This window comes from Oncorhynchus keta, chromosome 35, assembly GCF_023373465.1.
Source record: "Oncorhynchus keta strain PuntledgeMale-10-30-2019 chromosome 35, Oket_V2, whole genome shotgun sequence".
In the NCBI taxonomy this organism is placed as follows: domain Eukaryota; kingdom Metazoa; phylum Chordata; class Actinopteri; order Salmoniformes; family Salmonidae; genus Oncorhynchus; species Oncorhynchus keta.
In genome coordinates, this window is record NC_068455.1 from 35,484,139 (window position 1) to 35,511,672 (window position 27,534).

Consider the following 27,534-nt stretch of genomic DNA (forward strand, 5'->3'; position numbering starts at 1 on the left):
TGTGGACAGGGCTGGGGGTAGTGTGGGCAGGGCTGGGGGTAGTGTGGGCAGGGCTGGGGGTAGTGTGGGAATACGTTTCCCATCTTTCCTAGAGACTAGTTGAGCCTCTGTGTGACGCCATTGCTCATGACACGTGCTTATTACAGAGGGGTTTAGACAGCAGGCTGATCTTTAATGCCAAACTCGCTCACTCCTTTACTTTCTCTTTCTCATATCATATATCCTTGGCTCTCTCCTTTCTCTACTTCTATACTATAAACATTAGTCACCTCCCACGTCACTTTGAGTCATCTCCCTTGACTAAGCCCAAATCCAATTTTCTCTGGTTGGTCATTCCAAAATCAGAACCTCTCCCTCAGCACAGGACAGGCCCTCTCCTCTCCTCTCTCTGCTAGACAAGAGGGTGTAGCTTTACGCTAGAAGCTACCTGGCCAGGGTTTAGGTGCTGTAGTAGACAAGGCCGAGGAGGTTTAAGACTTCTAGACGGAGTTGGCTTTACAACAGTCAACCCGTGGTTTTTAAACCTACTGTAACAGGGCCTGCTCTGTGCTACATTCAGTATGGGTTAGGTAGACAGAGGTCAGTGGAGTACTGTATGTTTCACTACTACTGCTTTCTGTCTGGAGAGGCCATGTTCTCATCCGAGTCTCATCTGTCGCAAGGCTGAGTGTTTAGGTTTAGCTGGGTTGAAGTACAGTAGAATAGTTATTGGTCATCCCTCTGAACCTGCAGACTCACCCTTCCTTAGAGGGCTAACTACACAACTTTGACAACACATACTAGTCCCAGGAAAGATATTAAAGGCTTTTAAAATAGCCACACATTTGTGAATCCTTGCATTAATCAAGTGTGCAACGTGATGTGCAACATGGTTTAGATGAGAAGTTCCTGTATAATTTGAATTGCTATCCTAATTGTGTTTGTCTACATACTGTGGTATTTACGGTATTCTAAGAGATGCACTCACATGTGGAGGCTTTGAATGTGGCTTTGTCCAAGTCAAATTGTAGTTGATACATGTGCCGAATACAACACGTGGAGGCTTTAACGTGAAATGCTTACTTAAGAGCCCTTCCCCAACCATGAGTTACAAAGTACGACGAAAGCAAAAGCGACACAATAAAAGAACAATAGCAAGGCTATATACAAGGACTACCGGCGCCGAGTCAATGTCGAGGGGTACGAGGTAGCTGAGGTAATGTGTAAATGTAGGTAGGGGTAAAAATGACTAGGCAATCAGGATGAATTGAATAATGAATAATGAACAGAGGGTCGGGTCCAGTGAGTGTGCATAAGGGGGTAGAAGCTGTTCTGTTCTTTTTGGTCACAGATTTGCGATCCGGTACCGCTTGCCATGCAGTAGCAAAGAGAACGGTCCATGACTTGGGTGGCTGGAGTCTTTGACAATTTTTAGGGCCTTCCTCTGACACCGCCTGGTATAGAGGTCCTGGGTGGCAGGGACTGGGGCCGTACTCAATACACTCTGTGGCGCGTTGCAGTCGGATGCCAAGCAGTTGCCATACCACACATTGATGCAGCCAGTCAAGATGCTCTCAATGGTGTAGACGTATAACTTTTGAAGGATCTGAAGGCCCATGCCCTTTTCAGCCCCCTGAGGGGGAAGAGGCGTAGCCCCCGTTTGAGGGTTCGCGTGGCAGATGTCTTGCCTACCCTCACCACCTGGGGGCGGCCCGTCAGGAAGTCCAGGATCCAGTTGTAGAGGGAGGTGTTTAATCACAGGGTCCTTATCTTAGTGATGAGCTTTGAGGGCACTATGGTGTTGAACACTGAGCTGTAGTCAATGAATAGCATTGTCACATAGGTGTTATTTTTGTCCAGGTGGGAAAGGACAGTGTGGAGTACAATAGAGATTCCGTCATCTGTGGATCTGTTGGGGTGGTATGTGTAAACAGAAAAGTTGCAACTCTGATGTTGACGAGGGATATTTTACTAACCCCCTCCAGAGCTAGAGTAAAGGGTCTGGAGAGGGAGAGGTGTCCCACACACCCCTCTCTGCCCTGGTGGGCGGTCTCTCCTTTCATCTCTTCTCCTGCCACACACAAGTCTTATTATCCTCCGTCCTGTTTCTGTATCTCCATACTGCTTATTACTGCCTTGTGCCTCTGCCCCATCCTCCATGGGGATGATATCAAAGCCCCGGGCCCTCACGGCTCACTTTTTAATTAGCTACATAATAACAGTGTGTCTGTGTAATACGTCTGCCGCTATGGGCCACTGCTGTTTTAATAGGTGACTAAAGGGTTTTTTTTTACGAGTCAAGTCAATGTGTGTTTCTTTTCGTTGCAGATCTTTGAAAGTGATGAAGGCGGACAGGCCTTCTGCCTCCCACACACTAGTTCTGAGGTGAGTCTGTTACCATTTTTTATATGACCGTTTCATAAAATCGTATGATCCTTTTAAGAAATATGGATATCAAAATGTTAAAATACACCAAAAAAAATGTTTGATGCCTGCTTCGGATTAGATATCAAACAAGTGTCAAACAATCTTATGGTTCATTGACTGATCGTCTACCGTCCAGGTTTTCTAAGTGAGTGCATATGGCTGAAACATGGAACAGGAGAATCATGCGTCTCGCCAAGCTTCATGGTTACGAATTACGATGGCAAGCCGCGTGATAACATCTCCCAGGTGTTATCACAGGTCAGGGGTTAAGGGTCATGCCTGCATGTCGTGTCTCACGTAGGGCGTGTTCAGGATGAAAGCTGAGATTCCTCTATTGCCATCTGCAGTGGTCTAACTCGACTGCCATTTCTGGACATCAAAAGGAGAAAAACCTGCACCCCAGTGGTTCTAAGGGGGAACATAAACCACAAGAAGAGATACTATACAAAGACAAGATCATAGAGCTCTAAAGTGAGTTATTTAACCTACCGGAACCAATTGGTCATCTTCAGCGTCTTACCCACGAGTAACCTTTAGACACCGTGTCCGATAGAAGCCCACGCTGACATTCTACCCCTCGCTGTCTAAAGGCGTGCTGGAGTTGGGCTGGTGCCTAGCCGAACCGAACGAGTGTCCTCGCATACTCCCTTCACCATCCTGTTGTGTTAGTTTCATGTTAATTCATTCTGTGTTCCCGGTCCAAAATGACCGCCCCATTATAGCTGATTATGAATCCATAATAATACATATATTATCACCTTATGTCGTGTTAGATCTTTTATCAACTTAAGTTGATACGTTTTGAACTTCTATTTGCTATTTATGGCCTGTAGGCCTCATTGACCTGAGCTCATACAACTAGTTTTTGAGTTAAAAAAAAAAAGCATAATGTATGGATTATTTAGACTATAACATATTGCGCTATTTATCACTGACTACTGTGTGTCAAAGTTTAACAAGGACTCTCTCCTCCTCACCAGAGTCATGATCAAAGATTGATCAAGAGCCTCACATACAGTATATCGCTTGGTCATTGTGCTGCCACAGAATGAATTGTGAGCAAGGCCTCTAAAAAGCTTTTATGTACCAGAGCTGCGAGAAAAGTTCTATATATTATTGAAACAATGCAGCGATTGTTTGTGAGAATGCCAACAGGCGTGGTTCCCGTGGGGGAAAGATTCTATTGGGGAAAGGTTCCCGTGGGGGTTGCCATGGAAGCCAAGAAGGGGAGTGAGGTGTGTGTGAGGGGTGTGTGTGTTTGTGCTCAAACACACATGCATGTGGGGGTCTGGGAGAGGAAGTGTTTCCATCTGATGAATGGGCATGGGCCTGAACTCAATGTTCTACACTAATTGTAGTCTCACCCATTCATTTCTAATGACCGGTCATTTTTGACTGGGAACACCACAGGTGTACAAAAGTTAAATAAAACACCCAAAATGTAATGAAAATCATCCAAATGTATTTTGTGTGTTCAGATGCCCTGTGTGGACAAAGTCATGGAACCTTATGACAGTTCAGAGAGAACTTGTAAATCGGTCCTATTCGACTAGAACACAGCCGGGTTAAAAGACTTTCGCTTGAAAAACAAGAAAAAAAGCAGCCAATAATAATGTTTGCCAATTTTTTGAGATGTTGTAGCTAGTATACACCTCCTCAAAATACTCAGACTTAATCTAAGATAACTCAAGAAATCTGTCATTCATTTTGCCGAAGAGATCTTAGTCGCGCAATAGAAAAATGTAAATAAGGACTCGTCTCTCGTTGAATGTCAACGAAGACCTTATTGAAGAACCCCCCCCGAACTGTTTGGGATAGGAATTATGCGGACGCCTTAAGCAGCTGGGGTTAAACCTCCAGACTTGTTCTGGTGGTGTATTTAGGGGCTCCTCTTTACAACACAAAGGTGATAATTCTAAAGTATTGCGAGACAGTGCTGAGAAGCTCTCTGTGTGGAAGTGGGGAGTGAATACCACAAATTCTCACTATCTGAGCGCTAACATAATGTAGATGCAACTGTAAACCCCCTTTGGTAACACACCTGTTGTCAGGCAGTTCCAAATACTGTCTAGAATTCTCTCACACAGATAGCACTGTACCTCTGTTGTCTGTGGCTCTTCTGCACCCCTGTTCATCCATACAAAACAACTTGTCCTGAATGTGTTGGGATCTATGGGACAGATAGTTTGACATGCAAACGGGTGGTCTGGTCACAATGAACACACAGCGAGAGCAGTATATTTGTGCGGCAGCCTCGCGTCACCCCTCTGGACACAAAGCTCTGCATTGAGATGGAGTCAGAGAGTAGCGGACCAGGGTGAATGTGGCCAATGTTAAAACCATATAGCCACCTCTAGCTCCACCCAGCCACAGAGTAGGATGTGGCTGAAGAAGGGACAAAGGTGGCCTTTCTTCAAGACGAGCTTTCAATGTTGTTGGGGAAAGTGTTACAATCTTTTACCCGTTTCCCCCTCCACCCGGGAGTTGGATGAGGACACGTCTTTCCCAGAGGCCATTTTTAATTTATGAAGAGATTTATGATCTAATGGCTCAGAGAAGAGAGGAGCCAGCCCCATTTGCATTTCAACCTGTCTCTCTGTTCTCTATCCAGTCAACACGCTGTCTCCTGTTTGATGGCTTTGACTTGTTCTCTACTGTTTTTGGGTCTTTCTGGATCTTAATTTCAGCAATGGTTCTATTAATCAATCGTCTCCAACTCCCATAACCCACTGAAGGATTGGGTGGATTGGGGGGGGGGGCTATGTTCTTTTATGAGATGGGCTTCTCCACAGCTGTCTCAACAGGCTGGTGATCTGTTGACATTGTTTAAACAGGCTAGGAAGGAATGCTGCAAATCGGGGGGGAGCTTCAGGTTGTTGATGAGGGATATGGAGGGCTCTGATGGTGGCTGCCAGCGAACCCTCATCACCTGTATCCCTTAGGAGTGAATGGCATCATGGTGCTCCTGTATAAATCTTTGGCTCTCCAGAGACTGTGACAGACCATGTCAGTCCCCCTGACTCCCATTCCCCCACCATGCCCCTGTTCCACCTGTCACCGCCTCTATTCAACCAGCAGCTCTCTGACCTGTTGTACTGTAGTTGACCTCTCACCCCCTTCCTCTGCCGCTGTGCTGTTGCCGCCCCCATCCCTCCTTTTCTGCCACGCTTTGTTACCCGTGAGCACCGCCACCTTACTGCATGTGAGGTCAGAAGAACGGAAGTGCCGGTTATGTTAGCTTCTCCCTGCTTTCAAAAAAGCTTTTCGGCGAAGCAGAACATAACATTATGTTAGGTCAGCAACTAGTCACAGAAAAGCATACAGCGATTTGAGGAGTCACAAAAAGCAAAGAGAGGAGTCACAAAAAGCAGAAATATTGATCAAGTGAATCACTAACCTTTGATATTCTTCATCAGATGACACTCCCGGGACAACATGTTACACAATATATGTATGTTTTGTTCGATCAAGTTCATATTTATATCCAAAAACCCCAGTTTACATTTGGCTTTGCCTCCAAAACATCCCGTGAATTTGCACAGAGACACGTCAAATCACAGAAATACTCATAATAAACATTAATAAAATAAGTGTTATTCACAGATTTAAAGATATATTTCTCCTTAATGCAACCGCTGTGTCAAAAAAAAAAAAAAAAAAGCAAACCATGCAATAATCTAGTACAGTCCCAGACGACATACACAACCCAATAATATATCCGCCATGTTGGAGTCAACATAAGTCAGAAATAGCATTATAGATATTCACTTACCTTTGATCTTCATCAGAAGGCACTCCCAGGAATCCCCGTTCCACAATAAATGTTTGATTTGTTCCATAAAGTCCATCATTTATGTCCAAATCTCTCCTTTTGTTAGGGCGTTTAGTAAACAAATCAAAACTCATGAGGCGCGGGCAAGTCCAGTGGAAATGTCGGACGAAAATTTTAAAAAGTTATATTACTGGTCGTAGAAACAAATCAAACGATGTATAGAATCAATCTTTAGGATGTTTTTATCATAAATGTTCAATAATGTCCCAACCGGAGAATTCATTTGTCTGTAGAAAAGCAATGGAACGAGAGGTAACTTTTTCATGGCCTTGCGTTACAAGACTGAGGCTGCTGACAGACCTCTGACTCATTCCCCTCTCATTCAGCCCCCCTTCACAGTAGAAGCCTGAAACAACGTTCTAAAGACTGTTGACATCTAGTGGAAGCCTTAGGAAGTGCAAAATGACCCATATCCCACTGTATATTCAATAGGGGCTGAGTTGAAAACCTACAAACCTTAGATTTCCCACTTCCTGGTTGGATTTATTCTCAGGTTCTTGCCTGCCATATGAGTTATGTTATACTCACATACATCATTCAAACAGTTTTAGAAACTTCAGAGTGTTTTCTACCCAATACTACTAATAATATGCATATATTAGCATCTGGGACTGAGTAGGAGGCAGTTTACTCTGGGCACGCTATTCATGCAAACACGAAAATGCGGCCCCCTATCCATAAGAAGTTAATACGTTTCCTCTCGTTTAAAAAAATGGTACATTTCGATGTTACACAAAGATTTGCCCGAGCTGTAGTATTTGTATGTTCGCCTGTTGCTAGAAGGTACTGTTCAGAGTTGAGTGTTTTGGAGTGGTGGTTAGCGCTGACATGAAGTGTCCATTACTCTTGATTCCATTTTAGAAGGTACCGGATGGTTGTTGGCTGCTAGAAATGATTTCCCCTCTTAAGTTAGGAAATACTGAAGTTTGGGTTTGCAAACAAACACACACATATTGAGGGCTGATGCATGCTGAGGCTTGGCTTGGCCTGTGGAAAGTTGACCAGGCCATTACAACCCTGCCTGGGGCCATGAATGAGTGCACAGTCACTCTGCAGCTACTGGGCTTGAGGTGAAGAGGCAGACTGGTCACCAAGCGCCAACTGAACGTTTAGTTTCCAGTCACACCGTGTTAGATGGACAGACAGACAGGGTGGATGTTATGCAACCTTTGCCATGACAACCCGTTTTTCTCTCTGAATGTATAAACATGGCCTCATTAACCCACAGGAGAGGACAGAAAGTTGTAGAAGAACCAGCTCTCTGTTGCTTGTCTACCCAAAGGTTTGAGCAACACATTGGCCAAAACATTGGTAGGCTTTATGCTGGCAGTGTTCTGTCAGGTTATTCTTTCCAAATGGACATGTTGTTGGAAAATTCAATGACTGTTTTCTTGTACATGTTTTTTTTCTAGCCACCTTGGTCAGAAAGCCACTTTGTGTGTGTGTGTGTGTGTGTGTGTGTGTGTGTGTGTGTGTGTGTGTGTGTGTGTGTGTGTGTGTGTGTGTGTGTGTGTGTGTGTGTGTGTGTGTGTGTGTGTGTGTGTGTGTGTGTGTGTGTGTGTGTGTGTGTGTGAAATCCCCAAAAGTCCCCACAAGGATAGTTAAAAAAGGAAAATTGTCCATTGTTGGGACCTGGGGATAAAGACTATTTTAGGATTAGACAAACATGCCCGACAAACATAGACCGAGTCAAAGAGACCTTAGTCTCCCAGTCAGGTCTCTGGGGGAGAATGTCTCCCAAGGTTTTCCTCTGTGACACACCAGCAGACAGACAGACCGCATCCAGGAGCCACACACACCACTCTGTTGGCTCTCCAAGTGGCAGACCTCCACCTCTCTCCTCCAGACCTTACCATAGCAACTGGAAATGTCTATCTCGTTGTGACTTTTGAAACATGTTTGAGTGGTTCTTCGCGATGTGGAGCCTGTATAGCAGCTGTGGTCTGTGGTGTTACTGTGGCGTCGCCCACAATCTCTTTCCCTTCAGAGACATGGAGTCGCAACCAAAAGCCGAATACTGCAGCTTCTGAGGCCCAGTGGCAGGACACAACCCAGCATTAATGCTAACCCCAACCTCATTGTTAATGTGGATAGGGAATAATTGGCCTAAGGGCCTCAGATGGTCTCCTGGAAAGAGCCTGTAAAGGCAGCCATTAATCCGTCACTAAACATGAAATCATCTGGATGGCACTTAGAACTAAATGGGGCTATTATTATCATGATGATGCTAGGTCTTTTTGTAGATCTGTGCAGATGTCGCCCGTCTAGACACGTTCCTCGCAAACTCTGCCAATAGCCCCCTGTAATCAATCCTCTTGTGTCCACCATCATTATGATGGTTATTATATGAAACGACTCCACCCTGCGATGTCTAAATGGCTAATTGCATGACATCTCTGCACTGAACTTTGAGTCACTGCCAGTTTCTGCTTCGGTTTAATAGAAACCTATTGATCTGTCCGCTGACTGATTTTCTCTCTCGCACTCTCTCTCTCGCCCTCTCTCTCTCGCCCGCCATCTCGCCCTATCTCTCTCTCTCTCTCGCCCTCTCTCTCTCTCGCCCTCTCTCTCTCGCCCTCTCTCTCTCTCGCCCTCTCTCTCTCTCGCCCTCTCTCTCTCTCGCCCTCTCTCTCTCGCCCTCTCTCTCTCGCCCTCTCTCTCTCGCCCGCCATCTCGCCCTATCTCTCGCCCTCTCTCTCTCTCGCCCTCTCGCCCTCTCTCTCTCTCGCCCTCTCGCTCTCTCTCTCTCGCCATCTCGCCCTCTCTCTCTCTCGCCATCTCGCCCTCTCTCTCGCCATCTCGCCCTCTCTCTCGCCCTCTCGCCCTCTCTCTCGCCCTCTCTCTCTCTCTCTCTCGCCCTCTCTCTCTCTCTCTCTCTCGTCATCTTGCCCTCTCTCTCTCTCGCCATCTTGCTCTCTCTCTCTCTCTCTCGTCATCTTGCCCTCTCTCTCTCTCGCCATCTTGCCCTCTCTCTCTCTCTCTCTCTCTCGCCCTCTTGCCCTCTCTCTCTCTCTCGCCCTCTCTCTCTCTTGCCATCTCGCCCCTCTCTCTCTCGCCCTCTCTCTCTCTCGCCATTTTGCCCTCCCTCTCTCTCGCCCTCTCTCTCGCCCTCTCTCTCACCCTCTCTCTCGCCCTCTCTCTCGCCATCTTGCCCTCTCGCCATCTCGCCCTCTCTCTCACCCTCTCTGTCGCCATCTCGCCCTCTCTCTCGCCCCCTCTCTGTCGCCATCTCGCCTCTCTCTCTCCTGCCATCTCGCCCTCTCTCTCCCGCCATCTCGCCCTCTCTCTCTCCCGCCATCTCGCCCTCTCTCTCTCCCGCCATCTCGCCCTCTCTCTCTCCCGCCATCTCGCTCTCTCTCTCTCCCGCCATCTCGCCCTCTCTCTCTCCCGCCATCTCGCCCTCTCTCTCTCCCGCCATCTTGGCCTCTCTCTCTCGCCCTCTCTCTCTATCTCGCCATCTCGCCCTCTCTCTCGCCCTCTCTCTCTCTCGCCATCTCGCCCTCTCTCTCTCTCGCCATCTCTCTCTCGCCATCTCGCCCTCTCTCTCGCCATCTCGCCCTCTCTCTCTCCTGCCATCTCGCCCTCTCTCTCCCGCCATCTCGCCCTCTCTCTCTCCCGCCATCTCGCCCTCTCTCTCTCCCGCCATCTCGCCCTCTCTCTCTCCCGCCATCTCGCCCTCTCTCTCTCCCGCCATCTTGGCCTCTCTCTCTCGCCCTCTCTCTCTATCTCGCCCTCTCTCTCGCCCTCTCTCTCTCTCGCCATCTCGCCCTCTCTCTCTCTCTCTCGCCCTCTCTCTCTCTCTCTCTCTCTCTCTCTCTCTCTCTCTCTCTCTCTCTCTCTCTCTCTCTCTCTCTCTCTCTCTCTCTCTCTCTCTCTCTCTCTCTCTCTCTCTCTCTCTCTCTCTCTCTCTCTCTCTCTCTCTCGCCCTCTCTCTCTCCCGCCATCTCGCCCTGTCTCTCTCCCGCCATCTCGCCCTCTCTCGCCATCTCGTCCTCTCTCTCGCCATCTTGCCCTCTCACCCTCTTTCTCTCGCCATCTCGCCCTCTCTCTCTCTCTCTCGCCCTCTCTCCCTCTCTCTCGCCCTCTCTCTCGCCATCTCGCCCTCTCTCTCGCCATCTCGCCCTCTCTCTGCCATCTCGCCCTCTCTCTCGCCATCTCGCCCTCTCTCTCGCCATCTCGCCCTCTCTCTCGCCATCTCGCCCTCCCTCTCGCCATCTCGCCCTCTCTCTCGCCATCTCGCCCTCTCTCTCGCCATCTCTTTCGCCATCTCTCTCTCTCCCGCCATCTCGCCATCTCTCTCTCTCACCATCTTGCCCTCTCTCTCTCTCTCGCCATCTCGCCCTCTCTCTCGCTCTCTCTCGCCATCTCGCCCTCTCTCTCTCTCGCCATCTCGACCTCTCTCTCTCTCTCTCTCTCTCTCTCTCTCTCTCGCCATCTCGCCCTCTCTCTCTCCCGCCATCTCGCCCTGTCTCTCTCCCGCCATCTCGCCCTGTCTCTCTCCCGCCATCTCGCCCTGTCTCTCTCCCGCCATCTCGCCCTCTCTCTCGCCATCTCGTCCTCTCTCTCGCCATCTTGCCCTCTCACCCTCTCTCTCTCGCCATCTCGCCCTCTCTCTCTCCCGCCATCTCGCCCTGTCTCTCTCCCGCCATCTCGCCCTCTCTCTCTCCTGCCATCTCGCCCTCTCTCTCTCCCGCCATCTCGACCTCTCTCTCTCTCCCGCCATCTCGACCTCTCTCTCTCTCCCGCCATCTCGCCCTCTCTCTCTCCCGCCATCTCGCCCTCTCTCTCTCCCGCCATCTCGCCCTCTCTCTCTCCCGCCATCTCGCCCTCTCTCTCTCCCGCCATCTCGCCCTCTCTCTCTCCCGCCATCTCGCCCTCTCTCTCCCGCCATCTCGCCCTCTCTCTCTCCCGCCATCTCGCCCTCTCTCTCTCCCGCCATCTCGCACTCTCTCTCTCCCGCCATCTCGCCCTCTCTCTCTCCCGCCATCTCGCCCTCTCCCGCCATCTCGCCCTCTCTCTCTCCCGCCATCTCGCCCTCTCTCTCGCCATCTCGCCCTCTTTCTCTCTCGCCATCTCTCTCTCTCTCTCGCCATCTCGCCCCCTCTCTCTCTCGCCATCTCGCCCTCTCTCTCTCTCGCCATCTCGCCCCCTCTCTCTCTCACCATCTCTCTCTCGCCATCTCGCCCTCTCTCTTTCTCTCTCTCTCTCTCTCTTGCCCTCTCTCTCCCGCCATCTCTCTACTTTCAGAGACTGGACAGCTTGGCCAACCACTACTCTCTGGCTCCCCCCGAGAGTGGCCTTTGGGAGAGCAGTGGAGAAACACTGACCTGTGTGTACATGCCCGACAGCCACGCCATCCAAGTGCCTATGAGACGAGACCATACAGTGGCTGATGTCGTCTCCCTAGCCTGCAAGGTGAGAGTCACAGAGAAGGGATTTTGTTATGATGTTCACGTTCCCAGAACGAAGCCCTGTGAGTGTTAATATTATGGCAGATATATCTTTGATTTGAATAGAGGCACTTAAGAGAGAAGCTTTTACTTTAGGTTATGCCTTGCTTTTATTGACCCTGCTTTTATTTATTTTTTAAACGACACTCTGCCAATGTAATCATGTTAAAAGCTCCAATCTGTGAGTAATTTGACCAACCCACACTCTGCTGCCGTTTGTGACACACTCATGTATTTATTTATTGTTATGCCCATTGTAGAACTCTGTAGACAGTTCCAGATGTTTACTGTCTCTATCTCATTGTCTGGCCATCTCTGTCTCGTTGTCTGGCCGTCTCTGTCTTATTGTTTGGCCGTCTCTGTCTCATTGTCTGTCTGGCCATCTCATTGTCTGTCTGGCCGTCCGTCTCATTGTCCGTCTGTCTCCCGGCCCACACACACTGCACTCTCTGACCTGTGTGTTGGCACATGTGACACACACTCACCTGCCCTCACTCTGTCTCTCAGGTGTGTGACAGAGTGGATGGCTAGCTAGTTCATTCTCACCCACACTTCTTGTGCCGGGACGATACCAGGATCGCGATACTTGTTAGTATCATGGCAAGGAGACACAAAGACGATTTTTAACTTCTTTAGGAAAACAGCCCTATTGTTGGAAATAAACATTGTCATCCGAACGATATCATAACCGCCATCGATAAGAGACAGTACTGTGCATCCGTATTCATTGACCTGGCCAAGGCTTTCGACTCTGTCAATCACAACATTCTAATCGGCAGACTCAACAGCCTTGGTTTCTCAAATGACTGCCTCGCTTGGTTCATCAACTACTTCTCTGATAGAGTTCAGTATGTCAATTCGGAGGGCCTGTTATCCGGACCTCTGGCAGTCTCTATGAGGGTGCCACAGGGTTCAATTCTCGGGCCGACTCTTTTTCTGTATATATCAATGATGTCTCTCTTGCTGCGGGTGATTCTTTGATCCACCTCTACACAGATGACACCATTCTGTATACATCTGGCCCTTCTTTGGACACTGTGTTAACTAACCTCCAGACGAGCTTCAATGCCATTACAACTCTCCTTCTGTGGCCTCCAACTGCTCTTAAACGCAAGTAAAACTAAATGCATGCTCTTCAACCAATCGCTGCCTACACCTGCCCGTCCGTCCAGCATCACTACTCTGGTCGGTTCTGACTTAGAATAAGTGGACAACTACAAATACCTAGGTGTCTGGTTGGACTGTAAAACTCTCCTTCCAGACTCACATTAAACATCTCCAATCCAAAATGTAATCTAGAATTGGCTTCCTATTTCGCAACAAAGCCTCCTTCACTCATGCTGCCAAACATACCCTCGTAAAACTGACCATCCTACCGATCCTCAACTTTGGCGATGTCATTTACAAAATACCCTCCGACACTCTACTCAGCAAATTGGATGCAGTCTATCACAGTGCCATCGGTTTTGTCACCAAAGCCCCATATACTACCCACCACTGCGACCTGTATGATCTCATTGGCTGGCCCTCGCTTCATACTCGTCACCAAACCCACTGGCTCCAGGTCATCTACAAGCGTCTGCTAGGTAAAGCCCCGCCGTATCTCAGCTCACTGGTCACCATAGCAGCACCTACGCGTAGCACGAGCTCCAGCAGGTATATCTCACTGGTCACCCCCAAAGCTAATTCTTCCTTTGGCTGCCTCTCCTTCCAGTTCTCTGCTACAAATGACTGGAACGAACTGCAAAAATCTCTGAAGCTGGAGACTCTTACCTCCCTCATGAGCTTTAATTACCTGCTGTCAGAGCAGCTCACAGATCACTGCATCTGTACATAACTCATCTGTAAATAGCCCATCCAATCTACCTCATCCCCATACTGTATTTATTTATTTATCTTGCTCCTTTGCGCCCCAGTATCACTACTTGCACATTCATCTTCTGCACATCCTACCATTCCAGTGTTTAATTGCTATATTGTAATTACTTCGCCACCATGGACTATGTATTGCCTTACCTCTCTTATCCTACCTCATTTGCACATGCTGTATATAGACTTGTTTATACTGTATTATTGACTGTATGTTTGTTTATTCCATGTGTAACTCTGTGTTGTATGTGTCGAACTGCTTTGCTTTATCTTGGCCAGGTCGCAGTTGCAAATGAGAACTTGTTCTCAACTAGCCTACCTGGTTAAATAAAGGTGAAATAAAAAATAAATCCAGTCACATTTGTTTTCCAAGCTAAAGCACACAATATTTATACAGCAGGTTTTTTAAAGGAGCGTGTTTTCAATACGCTGGTATTGTCACAGCCCTACACACAGCACAGACACATGTACACACACACTTTATTAATTCCACAGGTCATACTCGATGCCACTTCATCTTAATCACCCTGGAGCTGTAAGTGAAGACATCCCATGTCACATGAGACCATGTATCTGGCCGAGACTAGTTGTATTTGCTGTGTATTGCTGCATTCAGGGTGTTTGACAGTGTTTTCCTGTCACAGTTGAATCAGCTGGACCCTAGCCTGCACTGCCTCAGACTACACAGATGCTTGGCCCAGAACGTAGAGGTCCGCACCCCTGCACCGAGCGAACTACTACATGACCTGGTGAGAAAACACACTATTCAGCATAATACTTCCCTGGAAATGCGTAGAACACTAACGTTGTTGAAGTTGTGTTTAACATCACTGGTTGACGTGTGGAGTTGTGGTTTCTAAGCTGAGTTGTCCCTCTTTTGTGCAGTTGTATGACGAGCTTGAGGTGTTCCTGCTGAATGTGTTCACCCTGCAGATGACCAGACCTGCCTGCACTGGGGACTTTGGTGAGTGTTTTTGTTCTCTAGCAGACAGGGAACCGTATGTGTGTCATTGCCACAGACATCCTATAAATAATTGTCTGTATGTAATTATTATGGTCATTGCACCCTGCGAACCATCGTTCTTCTCTCGTCTCTGTTGTCAGGCTTTGCTGTGACAGGCCACATAGACGGACAGAGGAACAGCCGCATATTTGTCAGTGAGGTGCTGTCTGATGGACTGGCCTTTAGTGAAGGTATGTTCACTTGACTTTGACTTCAACATGATTCATATTGAAGTGTTCATGCGTATCTCGATGGTACTGTGTAATTATAGTGTGCCCTTATTTCTTCCTGTGTTTGTTTTGTGTTCGTTCCTCTCCCAGGGCTGAGACCAGATGATGAGATTGTGGTTCTGAACGGTCGAGGCGTGTCCACTCTGGACCTGGGTCTGATCCAGATGTTGTTTTCGGAGCAGACCCTCCAGCTGACCCTCAGACGGGAAGCCGCGTCCACCTCACCCCTAAACTCTGGTCCCTCGACCCCGACCCCACTTCCCAACCAATCACAGCTGCTGCAGGACTTTCTGGACACACACCACCGCGCCAAGTCCAGCACAGGTGAGAAGGCATACATACATACATACATACATACATACATACATACATACATACATACATACATACATACATACATACATACATACATACATACATACATACAGTTTTGTTTTTAGTTTTGGCAAGTTGGTTAGGACATCTACTTTGTGCATGACACAAGTCATTTTTCCAATAATTGTTTACAGACTGAGTATTTAACTTATAATTCACTGTATCACAATTCCAGTGGGTCAGAAGTTTACATACACTAAGTTGACTGTGACTTTAAACAGCTTGGAATATTCCAGAAAATGATGTCATGTGGATGTATTTCAAGGCCTACCTTCAAACTCAGTGCCTCTTTGCTTGACATCATGGGAAAATCAAAGGAAATCAGCCAAGACCTCAGAAAAAAAATTGAAGACCTCCACAAGTCTGGTTCTTCCTTAGGAGCAATTTACAAATGCCTGAAGGTACCACGTTTATCTGTACAAACAATAGTACGCAAGTATAAACACCATGGGACCATGCAGCCATCGTACCGCTCAGGAAGGAGACTTTGGTGCGAAAAGTGCAAATGAATCCCAGAACAACAGCAAAGGACCCTGTGAAGATTCTGGAGGAAACAGGTACAAAAATATCTATATCCACAGTAAAATGAGTCCTGTATTGACATAGCCTGAAAGGCCGCTCAGCAAGAAAGAAGCCACTGCTCCACCATAAAAAAGCCAGGCTACGGTTTGCAACTGCACAAAGGGACAAAGATCATACTTTTTGGAGAAACTTCACAAAATAGATGGCATCATGAGGGAGGAAAATGATGTGGATATATTGAAGCAACATCTCAAGACATCAGTTAAAGTTAAAGCTTGGTCGCAAATGGGTCTTCCAAATGGACAATGACCCCAAGCACACTTCCAAAGTTGTGGCAAAATGGCTTAAGGTCAACAAAGTCAAGGTATTGGAGTGGCCATCACAAAGCCCTGACCTCGATCCTATAGAAAATCTGTGGGCAGAACTGAAAAAGCGTGTGCGAGCAAGGAGGCCTACAAACCTGACTCAGTTACTCCAGCTCTGTCAGGAGGAATGGGCCAAAATTCACCCAACTTATTGTGGGAAGCTTGTGGAAGGCTACCAAAAACGTTTGACCCAAGTTAAACAATTGAAAGGCGATGCTACCATATACTAATTGAGGGTATGTAAACTTCTGACCCACTGGGAATGTGATGAAATAAATCAAAGCTGAAATAAATAATTCTCTCTACTATTATTCTAACATTTCACATTCTTAAAATAAAGTGGTGATCCTAGCTAACCTAAGACGGGAATTTTTACTCGTATTAAATGTCAGGAATTGTGAAAAACTAAGTTTACATGTATTTGGCTAAGGTGTATGTAAACCTCCGACTTCAACTGTGCGTACCCACTCACTAACACACACACCCAGTACTGTGTCTTTGCCAAAAGGCTGGTATGCATCACTTCACAGATCTTAACACAGTTACTAGAACTGGCATCAATTGTGTGATGGAGCTCAGCATCAGCTGGTGTACTGTGAAGCTGGGTTGTCACCAACAATCACAGTAGACAGACAGACTGACAATGCATTGATGTTGACCTTGGCTTAGTATTGTATACTGCATCTACTGTTCATTGAGTGCAGTAAACATACTGCAAGTGTTCCTGTCTGTGGCAGGTGGCCGGTGAGAGAGAGTCAGGGTCATACTTCCACAGAATTGCTTCTACTTGGCAGCTACTGTGTGGGAGGACTGAGCCTACTGTCAGCATGTGTGGGTGCCACCAACACGTTCTCTGGAAACAGTGTATCGGCAAGCTGTTGCCCTGCCTTGCTTTTCTCCACCAGTGTGATATCATAATTGAAATGATGCCAGAATATCAGAAAAATGCTGATGGGTTCTGTGGAAATTTGTTTTTGGTATGAAATTATCACACCATGTTTTTTATTTTATTTTTTACCTTTATTTTAGCAGGAAGTCACCATTGAGACCAGTGTCTCTTTTTTCAAGATAGCCCTCCAGTGGGGGCTGTTGAGGGGAGGATGGCCCATAATAATGGCTGGAATGGTATCAGCCGTCCTCCCCTCAACAGCCTCCACTGGAGCCATGTACAGTGGCCAGAAAAGGTATGTGAATCCTTTGGAGTTACCTGGATTTCTGCATAAATTAGTCATAAAATTTGATCTGATCTTCATCTAAGTCAACAATAGACAAACACAGTTGACTTTAACTAATAACACCCAAACAATTATATGTTCTCATGTCTTTATTGAACACACCATATAAACATTCACGGTGCAGGGTGGAAAAGGATGTGAACCCTTGGATTTAATAACTGGTTGACCCTCCTTTGGCAGCAATAACCTCAACCAAACGTTTTATGTAGTTGCGGATCAAACCTGCACAACGGTCAGGAGGAATTTTGGACCATTCCTCTTTACAAAACTGTTTCAGATCAGCAATATTCTTGGGATGTCTGGTGTGAACCGCTCTCGAGGTCATACCACAGCATTTTAAATCGGGTTGAGGTCAGGACTCTGACTGGGCCACTCCAGAAGGCGTATTTTCTTCTGTTGAAGCCATTCTGTTGTTGATTTACTTCTGTGTTTGGGTCATTGTCCTGTTGCATCACTCAACTTCTGTTGAGCTTCAATTGGCAGACAGATAGCCTAACATGCTTCTGCAAAATGTCTTGATAAACTTGGGAATTCATTTTTCTGTCCATGAAAGCCAGCTGTCCAGGCCCTGAGGCAGCAAAGCATCCCCAAACCACGATGCTCCCTCCACCATAGTTTTCAGTCGGGATGAGGTTTTGATGTTAGTGTGCTGTGCCTTTTTTTTCTCCACACATAGTGTTGTTGTGTTCCTTCCAAGTAACTCAACTTTAGTTTAATCTGTCCACAGAATATTTTACCAGAAGCTCTGTGGAACATACAGGTGCTCTTTTGCGAACTTCAGACGTGCAGCAATGTTTTTTTTTGGACAGCAGCGGCTTTTTCCGTGGTGTCCTCCCATGAACATCATTCTTGTTTAGTGTTTTACGTATCGTAGACTCAACAGAGATGTTAACATGTTCCAGGGATTTCTGTAAGTCTTTAGCTGACACTCTAGGATTCTTCTTAACCTCAATGAGATTAGTACGCTGTGCTCTTGCAGTCATCTTTGCAGGACCGCCACTCCTAGGGAGAGTAGTAACAGTGCTGAACATTCTACATTTATAGACAGTCTTACTGTGGACTGATGAACATCAAGGCTTTTAGAGACACTTTTGTAACCCTTTCCAGCTTTATGCAAGTCAACAATTCTTAATATTAGGTCTTCTGAGATATCCTTTGTTTGAGGCATAGTTCACACCAGGCAATGCTTCTTGTGAATAGCAAACTCACATTTTTTGAGTGTTTTTTATTTATAGGGCAAGGCAGCTCTAACCAACATCTCTAATCTCTTCTCATTGATTGGACTCCAGGTTAGCTGATTCCTGACTCCAATTAGCTTTTGGAGAAGTCATTAGCCTAGATGTTCACAAACCTTTTCCAACCTACACTGTGAATGTATAAATGATGTATTCAATATAGACAAGAAAAATACAGTACTATGTGTGTTATTAGTTTAAGCACACTGTGTCTATTGTGGCTAAGTTGAAGATCAGATCACATTTTATGACCAATTTATGCAGAAATCCAGGTAATTCCAAAGGGTTCACATACTTTTTCTTGCCACTGTATATACAATTTCATAGGACAAAAAAAACTAATACGATATAAAACGAGTAAAATACAGCAGGACACATATTGCACAGACAAACATAAACATACACAAAACACAATCAACAAAAACAAACCCATTTTAAACATTATATTAAAAAGAAACAAATCAATCATTTAACAAAGGATTTGGTTGACATTTCTCTCACACTATCTCTCTCACTCTCTCACTCTCTCGCCCGCACACACAGTCCTCCCTACGTCTGCTTCTGTCTGTAGAGATGCGGACTTAGATGGTCTTGTCACTTACGCCCTGCGAATGAACCACAGACTTCCTGCTTTGAGAGTCAAATACTTCCTCAGAAGCCATCAGCCCTATTGGCCCTTCAGAGTCAAGTGGACCGACGTCAGCAGCAAAAAAAGGTGTGGAAGGCTTGGAACACGTGTGTTCAGACGAGAGAGGCAGTGTTGTGATAAGGTGGAGTATTACTGAAGGTCTAAGGAATTGAAGGCGTAGTTTCCAGGACTGACACGGTGAGGCAGTGTTCTGGAGTAAAACCTACCTCCTATGCAGCCAGCTGGGACAGTCACAGTTGGATGAGCATGCTTTGGTCTTTTTTAAATTGCACAACATTTCACTTCTCTGGTTTTTGCGATACTTTCAAAGGTAAGGGTATCATAGTAAATGGACATGTTTTTTTTTTTGCCACACATCTATATGTATCACGTCTTTCAAAGAAGTGTCTGTTATAGACTGGAAATTAAGTTTGTGTCATTTATTTTGCTGGTGATGCTTCAGTCTATAGTCTTTCTACACTGAGTGGACAAAAAAATGAGGAACACCGTCCTAATATTGAGTTGCACTCAGAACAGTCTCAATTCGTCGGGGCATGGACTCTACGCGGTGTCAAGCGTTCCACAGGGACGCTGGCCCATGTTGACTCCAATGCTTCCCACAGTTGTGTCAAGTTGGCTGGATGTCCTTTGGGTGGTGGACCATTCTTGATACACACGGGAAACTGTTGAGGGTGAAAAACCCAATGGCGTTGCAGTTCTTGACGCAGTCAAACCGGTTCACCTGGCACCTACTACCATACCCTGTTCAGAGGCACTTCAATGTTTTGTCTTCCCTATTCACCCTCTGAATGGCACGCATACACAATCCATGTCTCAATTGTCTCAAGGCTTAAAAATCCTTCTTTAACCTGTCTCAACCCCTTCATCTACACTGATTGAAGTGGATTTAACAAGTGACATCAATAAGGGATCATAGCTTTCCCCTGGATACACCTGGTCAGTATATGAAATGGGAAGACTTCCTAATCCGTTGAACACTGTAGTTTTGCTCGATAGTGAAATTAGGATGAATTTCCATGCAGCAAGTTAAATATGAGGGTTTTTCTCACCATGCTATTTATACAGATCGGGTTTTCATGTCATTATGCTTCATTTATTCTGAGTATGAGAACTGAGAAGGTTTCTCTTTCGAGTATTTGGGGTGTTGAGTTCTCACAGTTTGTACTAGATAAGCGTTTCCTTTTCCGTTCCGGTGACCACCGAATCCCCGTCAAAAGCTCTTGCGGACCACCATTTGCGTGGTTGCGGAATATTTATAATGTAAAATATCTTGCCGTCAACTACTTAAAAACCACTGTACTGGAGAGAGTTAAATACAGTCATTTGTCACTACAACATCCTGAACCAAAACCACAGGCAACACTTCACACTGCAGGACTGGTGATGACATGCAGCAAAATTGACCGAAAACTGTGTAGCCACTGGCTTATCACTTAGTTGAAGATAAAACCATCTTACACAGTGCCCCCCTCCCCTCCACACACACACACACACACACACACACACACACACACACACACACACACACACACACACACACACACACACACACACACACACACACACACACACTAGTGAGAGATGAGATAGAGGCCAGCAACATGGGTGCAGTTTCCTCCTCAACCTCTAGAGGGGGTGCTATCCCAGTCAGGCTAATGAGGGTGATGAGAGGTAAACTCTGAACAATCCTGGAGTGTGCCAACATCACGCTATACCACTCTATAGTAGAAGGCTGCACCCCTGGTGTGTATTGGAAATGTTCTGTGACATGTTATATTGACTTGAGATGTGCTTGGCAGGGTTATAACAGTCATAACTTGTCATAACCTGAAATAATATGTTTGTAACACTGTCATCAGCCATATATTTACACCTGTTGTGACATACACCGCACGGTTGATTATGACACCTATATAAGAGGGTTAAAACCAACGTTTATTCAAATGTTTTTTCCCTGCCAAGACGTTTCCTCTCGTTTTTAGGTTGCTTCTTAAGTCCTCTGTTGTTGTTGTAACAAATTATTTACAGTCCTGTTTGTTTCATCATATTTTGAATAGCGTATAGGAAATACACTTTATGACACTGTCAAAGCATTATGACCATCCTGTGTCACTTTACTTAGTGCGTGTCTGACATCAATGTGTGCACAATCACAATAATATTCATTTTAATATGGTCAATTTCAGAAAATTGTATATAACATGAACATAGTGTTGACAAATAGACTATGGTGTAATGTTTTTTTTGTTGCCATGTGTGGTGGGTTTTGGCACTCTTGTGTAGGTGTCATAACCAGCCGTACATATTGGTCTAAATATATGTCATGACAGTGTTATGACCATGTTATGTCAGCTGTTATGACATACCTGGTTATGACTGTGTCAACGTGTTGTGACGCTGGGTGTCAAGTAAAGTGTTAACCAAATCTTTATCTCTCAGAATACAATGAAAAGGTCAAGCCCGTTAATTGTGCTCATGTGCTGAGTTGATTTCCCACAAGCCTGTGAGTTTGTTAGAAACAGGGAGGGAGGGTAGATGTCCCTACCAGCCCCAGTAACTGTAATCCGATCTAGCCCCAGTTAATCCAGCCAGGTGCCTTTTTAACCAGGAGCAGCGTGTGGCTGAGCCCTTTCCCAAAATGGGATTTTCAGGAAAGATACAACAAGAGTATATTATCAACAGCTTTCTCCTAAGACCACGTCTAACAAACTAGAGGATTTGTTTTCTTGTCTGACTAGTGGGAAGACCTCTTCTCTGTGATGTTTATTGTGACGGTTGTTAGAATGCTGCCTTCTAATCCGTGGACAACTATGATGGCGTGGTATACTGTTACTAGAGACGTGTTTCTGTTCTGTGGTCAGTAGATGCTGAACTGTAAACATCTCTCCCTCTCAGGGGAACTGGTGTGTGACAGGACTAGCCTCGACGACAACAGCACTTAGCAGTGCTTGTATGAATTGGCCAAGATGGTCAACCCTAGAAAAAACACTGAGCATTGCTGTGTCTCTCTCTCCTCAGATGTCTCTTTGGTGCCAGAGGTCCCTGGTGAGTCCCTAGGCTCTGGGCTGGAGAATCGTCTACAACACTCCCGCCACAGCCACAGGGCCGTACAACACAGCAAGGTAAGATTGAATGAATGTTGCGCCCGCTGGCACCGCCCACACTGGGTTCAATGAGTCGGCATAAACATACCGAGAGGAAGTCGGAGAGCTCTAGAGACAGAGCGGGGGAGACAGAATAATCAAGAGCTTTGAGACCATGAACCAACACACTACAGACCCCAAGCAATTTTGAAAAACAGTTACTAATGTACACACTTTATTCGGTACACCGCCCCGCTCACGGAAATGGTTCACTCCTACAGACAGTGAGTCACGTGGCTGTGGCTTGCGATATAAAGCAGACGGGCATCGAGGCTTTCAGTTACTGTTCGATGGAACGTTAGAATGGGCAAAACGAGTGACCGAAGCGACTCTGATGGGTGGTATGATCATCGGTGCCAGGTGCACCGGTTCCAGTATCTCAGAAACAGCCGGCGTCCTGGCAGTGTCTAGGGTTTACAGAGAACGGTGCGACAAACCCAAAAGACATCCAGTCAGCTGCAGTCCTGTGGGTGAAAACAGATCGTTGATGGGAGAGGTCGAAAGAGAATGGCACGAATCCTGCAAACTAACAGGTGTGCCACAAACGGGCAAGTAACGGCACAGTACCACAGTGGATAGGATAAGCTATTGCAGCTGTCGGGGTAGGTTCCTTGTCAATCATTGGCTTATTGGGGAAATCAGCAATCAGACAATAAGTAAATCAATCAAACCTTTATTAATGCAATGGGCAGACAGAAGTTGAAAATAGAAATTCAGCGCGTATGTCTCAGTAAGTTCTGCAACCAACCAAGGGGCACAGCTGATTATATACGTGATCACTCCCTGGTGGTGTGATCACCTACGTCAATGTATTTGTGCAGCAATAAGCCGAGGTTACCTTTTATAAAGTAACTTGGGACAGTAGCTTCTCTGAATTCATTAGCATTGGCCACTGTCACCCAAGATCAAAATGTCAAAACCAGACACACGCCGAGCACACTCTTGCAACAGCTCGGGCTTAACCGCAAAGACTAATACAGATGGCTTGTGCAAAGTATAGTGGCAGAGTTCAGACACATAGCAACAGTACAAGCATATGAATCTTAAGGTCCCATTAATCAATGTTGGGGAGGGTCTTTGGGACCCTACACAGCAGACGACCACACTAGGTTCCACTCCTATCAGCTAAAAACAAGAAGAAGCTGTTCCAGTGGGCACGCGATCACCACCACTGGACAATTTAAGGAGTGGAAAAATCTTGCCTGATCCGACGAATCCCGGTTCCTGTTGCGTCATGCTGATGGCAGAGCCACAATTTGAAGTACGCATCATGAGTTCATGGACCCATCCTGTCTGGTGTCAACGGTACATGCTGGTGGCGGTGGTGTAATGGTGTGGGTAATGTTTCCCTGGCACATGTTAGGTCCCTTGGTACCAAATGAGCAACATTTGAACGCCACACCTTGTAGAATCCACACCCCAAAGAATTCTGGCTGTTCCGGAGGAAAAAGGGTAGTCTGACCCAGTACTCGATGGGTGTACCTAATAAAGTATATATGTGTGCAAATTAGTGTGTGAGCTGGGCATATATAAATGTGTGCTTGGAACCCCTCATCAGGGACAGCTGTGGCAGTGGGGCTGAAGAAGTCTTGGCACCACCCTTAAAGATCTCTATATAATTACGCTGGCCTCAGTCTACAGACAGCTTATTACTGTCACACTCCGAGAGAGAGGCCCTTTGTCTCAGTCTCACGCCCATACTGTCAACACTCCCTCTGCCTGCTACTAACCTTCACTCTGTCATTGTCTGAGGCCCCAACACCCTAGATAGACACCCAGAATAGCAGGAAGTTTTAATGACAGAGTCAGGGTTGGCCATGCCGGGTCCTAGCCCTCAGTAGAAGCAGCAGAGGCATTGTACTGAACCTGAAAGCCTGGCCCTCTGCTAGCTCTCTGGCTCGACCCCTGGCATAGAGGGAGAATAGACGTGAGGTCTGTTCTCTCTCTGTAGGTATTAGAATTAGAACAGTAGATTAGTCTGGAGGTTGTTGTTCCTTCCTATCTTGGTAAATAATTGTTGGCAAGCGTTTTTCTAATCAAGCCTACCTTTTTAATTTCAAGGAGCTTGTTCTGTGATCATTTTCGGTTTTGGGAGTCCTTAGTGACTTGGTCAAGGAGGGGGACTCTGGGTTATCTCTGTAGCAGGGAAACGCTAGGTGACGGCTAGTGCACCTCAGCTTTCATCACAGCTCCACTTTTCCTACTGTAAGTATGCAAATGGCTGCTGTCCAGTGATGATTCAATTGATGTTTATTTTTGTCCCAGGGAGTTTTTGTTGTTGTCAGTTTTAAAAAAAAATATATGTGAATAATAACTAATTTAAGTCATTAAAGTGTATTTATGCGTCATGTTTGAAAGCTTTCTGCATTATGGTAATAAAACCGACCGATTTTAGAGATTGGGGAAAAGTATCTATGCCAAGCTTTATTATAGGGCTGCATTAATGAGACCAGTCATCTGGAGGGCCAGGTTTTAATGATCCTCACTTCAGTGGACTGAAACGTAACATTGCAGCTCAGAGGAGAGAGAACGATCTGTATGCTGTTTGATGCTCCTAAAAATCTCCCTCTCGAGACTGTAAACACTGGCTGGAAATAGTGAATATCTAGGCTGGCCATTTGCCTGCACCCCTGTGTCTACCACTTGTAGACAGCAGGTTGTCAATGTGTTCCCTATGTAATGCCCCTATATACACTGTTCCATTAGACATTACAGTGATACTATGCACTAAACCATATAGGCATGGTATGTCCCAGTGGGCTCTGTTAAGTCTCTGTAATAGCAGGTCTGAGGTCAGTGAAGAGGTGGATTAGAGAAGACCGGCTCCTCAGCTCTCGCTCTGTTTGCCCAGTGACAAGAATGAGTCCCGCTGCACTGGGATCTGCACTGCAGTACCTCTGACTGCTGCTGCTGCTGCACCGGACACAGTGTTTGTCTTCGTACCAGCGGAGAGGTACCGGAGGCGTGTGTGTAAGTGGAAGGTGTGTGTGTGTGGGGAGGAGTGTTTGTACAATTGCATGCGTGTGTGAACGAGAGATACTGAGACAAATAGGTACCATGCAGTAAAAGCGAGCACTGTGAGATTTTGTTGTGGCAAATCTGATAGCTGTCAAGAACGGTTGGAATTTCGCCTCAATACCGGAGTCAGTTTGTGCCCCGGAGCGGAAACAAAACAATCTAGTCAATGGGTAGAAAATCACCTGTGTTTCAGGCAGAATAAGTGCCCACCGCAGCCTGCCAGCCAGCCTGTGACTGAATGGAGATGGATGGGAAGGAAAGACTCATTTCAAGCCTCTTGTCACAGCAATCGCCTGCCGCGGAACACTGACTGACTTTGATTAATTGGTCTAGTGGTTTCCAATTTTCTTATATTAAAACGGTGAGCAGCTGCTACCAAAGCACAGTTAACTCAGTATTTACCCTAGTGCTCTGACACTAGATGAGGTTCCCCACTGCCATGTTGCCAAGTTGTTGTTGTTGTTGTTTGGGGACCCCCCCCCCGGTAGTATGGTACTGTAGGTCCCATGGCCTGGAGCAGACTGACACCCTGGCCAGCCCACACAGCAGCATCACACCTGACTAATGGAGCTGACACTGAATATCACTGAATATCACCTAGATACTTCTGCTACAGCGACACTGTATACATCAACACCATGACACAACCAAAACTCTTTTTAAACCACATTTACCACATTTTGTTGTAACACCAGGCTGTTGTAGTCATTAATACCAGTGTAATGTTTCTTATTGGACTTTGTGAGGTTGGGATAGTTGACCAGTAGCATTTCATTGGCTACTAGACTACCATGTTTCTTTCATCACATTGCTCCATATGGAATGATGTTGCCTCGGACAGTCACCTTATTATTTAGGACGTCGCTTTAGGTTCCAGTGCGTTAGGTTCCAGTGCTTTAGGTTCCAGTGCGTTAGGTTCCAGTGCGTTAGGTTCTAATGCGTTAGGTTCCAGTGCGTTAGGTTCCAGTGTGTTAGGTTCTACTGCTTTAGGTTCCAGTGCTTTAGGTTCCAGTGCTTTAGGTTCCAGTGCGTTAGGTTCCAGTGCGTTAGGTTCCAGTGCGTTAGGTTCCAGTGCTTTAGGTTCCAGTGCGTTAGGTTCCAGTGCGTTAGGTTCCAGTGTGTTAGGTTCCAGTGCTTTAGGTTCTAGTGCTTTAGGTTCTAGTGCTTTAGGTTCCAGTGTGTTAGGTTCCAGTGTGTTAGGTTCCAGTGCTTTAGGTTGTAGTGCTTTAGGTTCCAGTGTGTTAGGTTCCAGTGTGTTAGGTTCTAGTGCTTTAGGTTCTAGTGCGTTAGGTTCCAGTGTGTTAGGTTCTACTGCTTTAGGTTCCAGTGCGTTAGGTTCTAGTGCGTTAGGTTCTAGTGCTTTAGGTTCTAGTGCGTTAGGTTCTAGTGCGTTAGGTTCTAGTGCGTTAGGTTCCAGTGTGTTAGGTTCCAGTGTGTTAGGTTCTAGTGCTTTAGGTTCCAGTGCGTTAGGTTCTAGTGCGTTAGGTTCCAGTGCGTTAGGTTCCAGTGTGTTAGGTTCTACTGCTTTAGGTTCCAGTGTGTTAGGTTCTACTGCTTTAGGTTCTAGTGCTTTAGGTTCTAGTGCATTAGGTTCTAGTGTGTTAGGTTCCAGTGTGTTAGGTTCCAGTGTGTTAGGTTCCAGTGTGTTAGGTTCCAGTGCGTTAGGTTCTACTGCTTTAGGTTCTACTGCTTTAGGTTCCAGTGTGTTAGGTTCCAGTGTGTTAGGTTCTACTGCTTTAGGTTCCAGTGCGTTAGGTTCTAGTGCTTTAGGTTCTAGTGCTTTAGGTTCTAGTTCGTTAGGTTCCAGTTTGTTAGGTTCCAGTTTGTTAGGTTCTAGTGCTTTAGGTTCTAGTGCTTTAGGTTCTAGTGCGTTAGGTTCTAGTGTGTTAGGTTCCAGTGTGTTAGGTTCTAGTGCGTTAGGTTCCAGTGCGTTAGGTTCTAGTGCGTTAGGTTCCAGTGCGTTAGGTTCTAGTGCGTTAGGTTCTAGTGCGTTAGGTTCCAGTGCGTTAGGTTCTAGTGCTTTAGGTTCCAGTGCATTAGGTTCCAGTGCGTTAGGTTCCAGTGCGTTAGGTCCTAGTGCTTTAGGTTCTAGTGAGTTAGGTTCTAGTGCGTTAGGTTCCAGTGTGTTAGGTTCTAGTGCTTTAGGTTCCAGTGCGTTAGGTTCTAGTGCGTTAGGGTCTAGTGCGTTAGGTACCAGTGCAT

At 46.3% G+C, this 27,534-nt stretch overlaps 1 protein-coding gene and 1 long non-coding RNA gene across 9 annotated transcripts in view; both read left to right on the plus strand.

The window, feature by feature from the left end:
- LOC118368434 (rho guanine nucleotide exchange factor TIAM2) overlaps positions 1 to 27,534 on the plus strand; it is a 132,055-nt gene that overhangs the window by 72,781 nt on the left and 31,740 nt on the right. For 3 of the 8 annotated variants that reach the window (XM_052496929.1, XM_035752516.2, XM_035752515.2), the window contains exons 9-15: positions 2,308 to 2,364; positions 11,486 to 11,653; positions 14,202 to 14,306; positions 14,443 to 14,521; positions 14,662 to 14,751; positions 14,881 to 15,114; positions 22,190 to 22,293. In XM_052496929.1, the coding sequence (XP_052352889.1) occupies positions 2,308 to 2,364; positions 11,486 to 11,653; positions 14,202 to 14,306; positions 14,443 to 14,521; positions 14,662 to 14,751; positions 14,881 to 15,114; positions 22,190 to 22,293 (837 nt within the window). Of the gene's footprint in view, positions 1 to 2,307; positions 2,365 to 11,485; positions 11,654 to 14,201; positions 14,307 to 14,442; positions 14,522 to 14,661; positions 14,752 to 14,880; positions 15,115 to 19,314; positions 19,349 to 19,402; positions 19,482 to 22,189; positions 22,294 to 24,188; positions 24,520 to 25,165; positions 25,296 to 27,534 lie in introns of those variants that run through there. The other 5 variants (XM_052496931.1, XM_035752518.2, XM_035752521.2 and 2 more) reach the window with 5 other exon arrangements.
- On the plus strand, positions 26,819 to 27,329 carry LOC127915960 (uncharacterized). Its single transcript, XR_008093137.1, has 3 exons — positions 26,819 to 26,862; positions 27,043 to 27,117; positions 27,298 to 27,329. It is a non-coding gene; the product is annotated as an uncharacterized LOC127915960 (long non-coding RNA).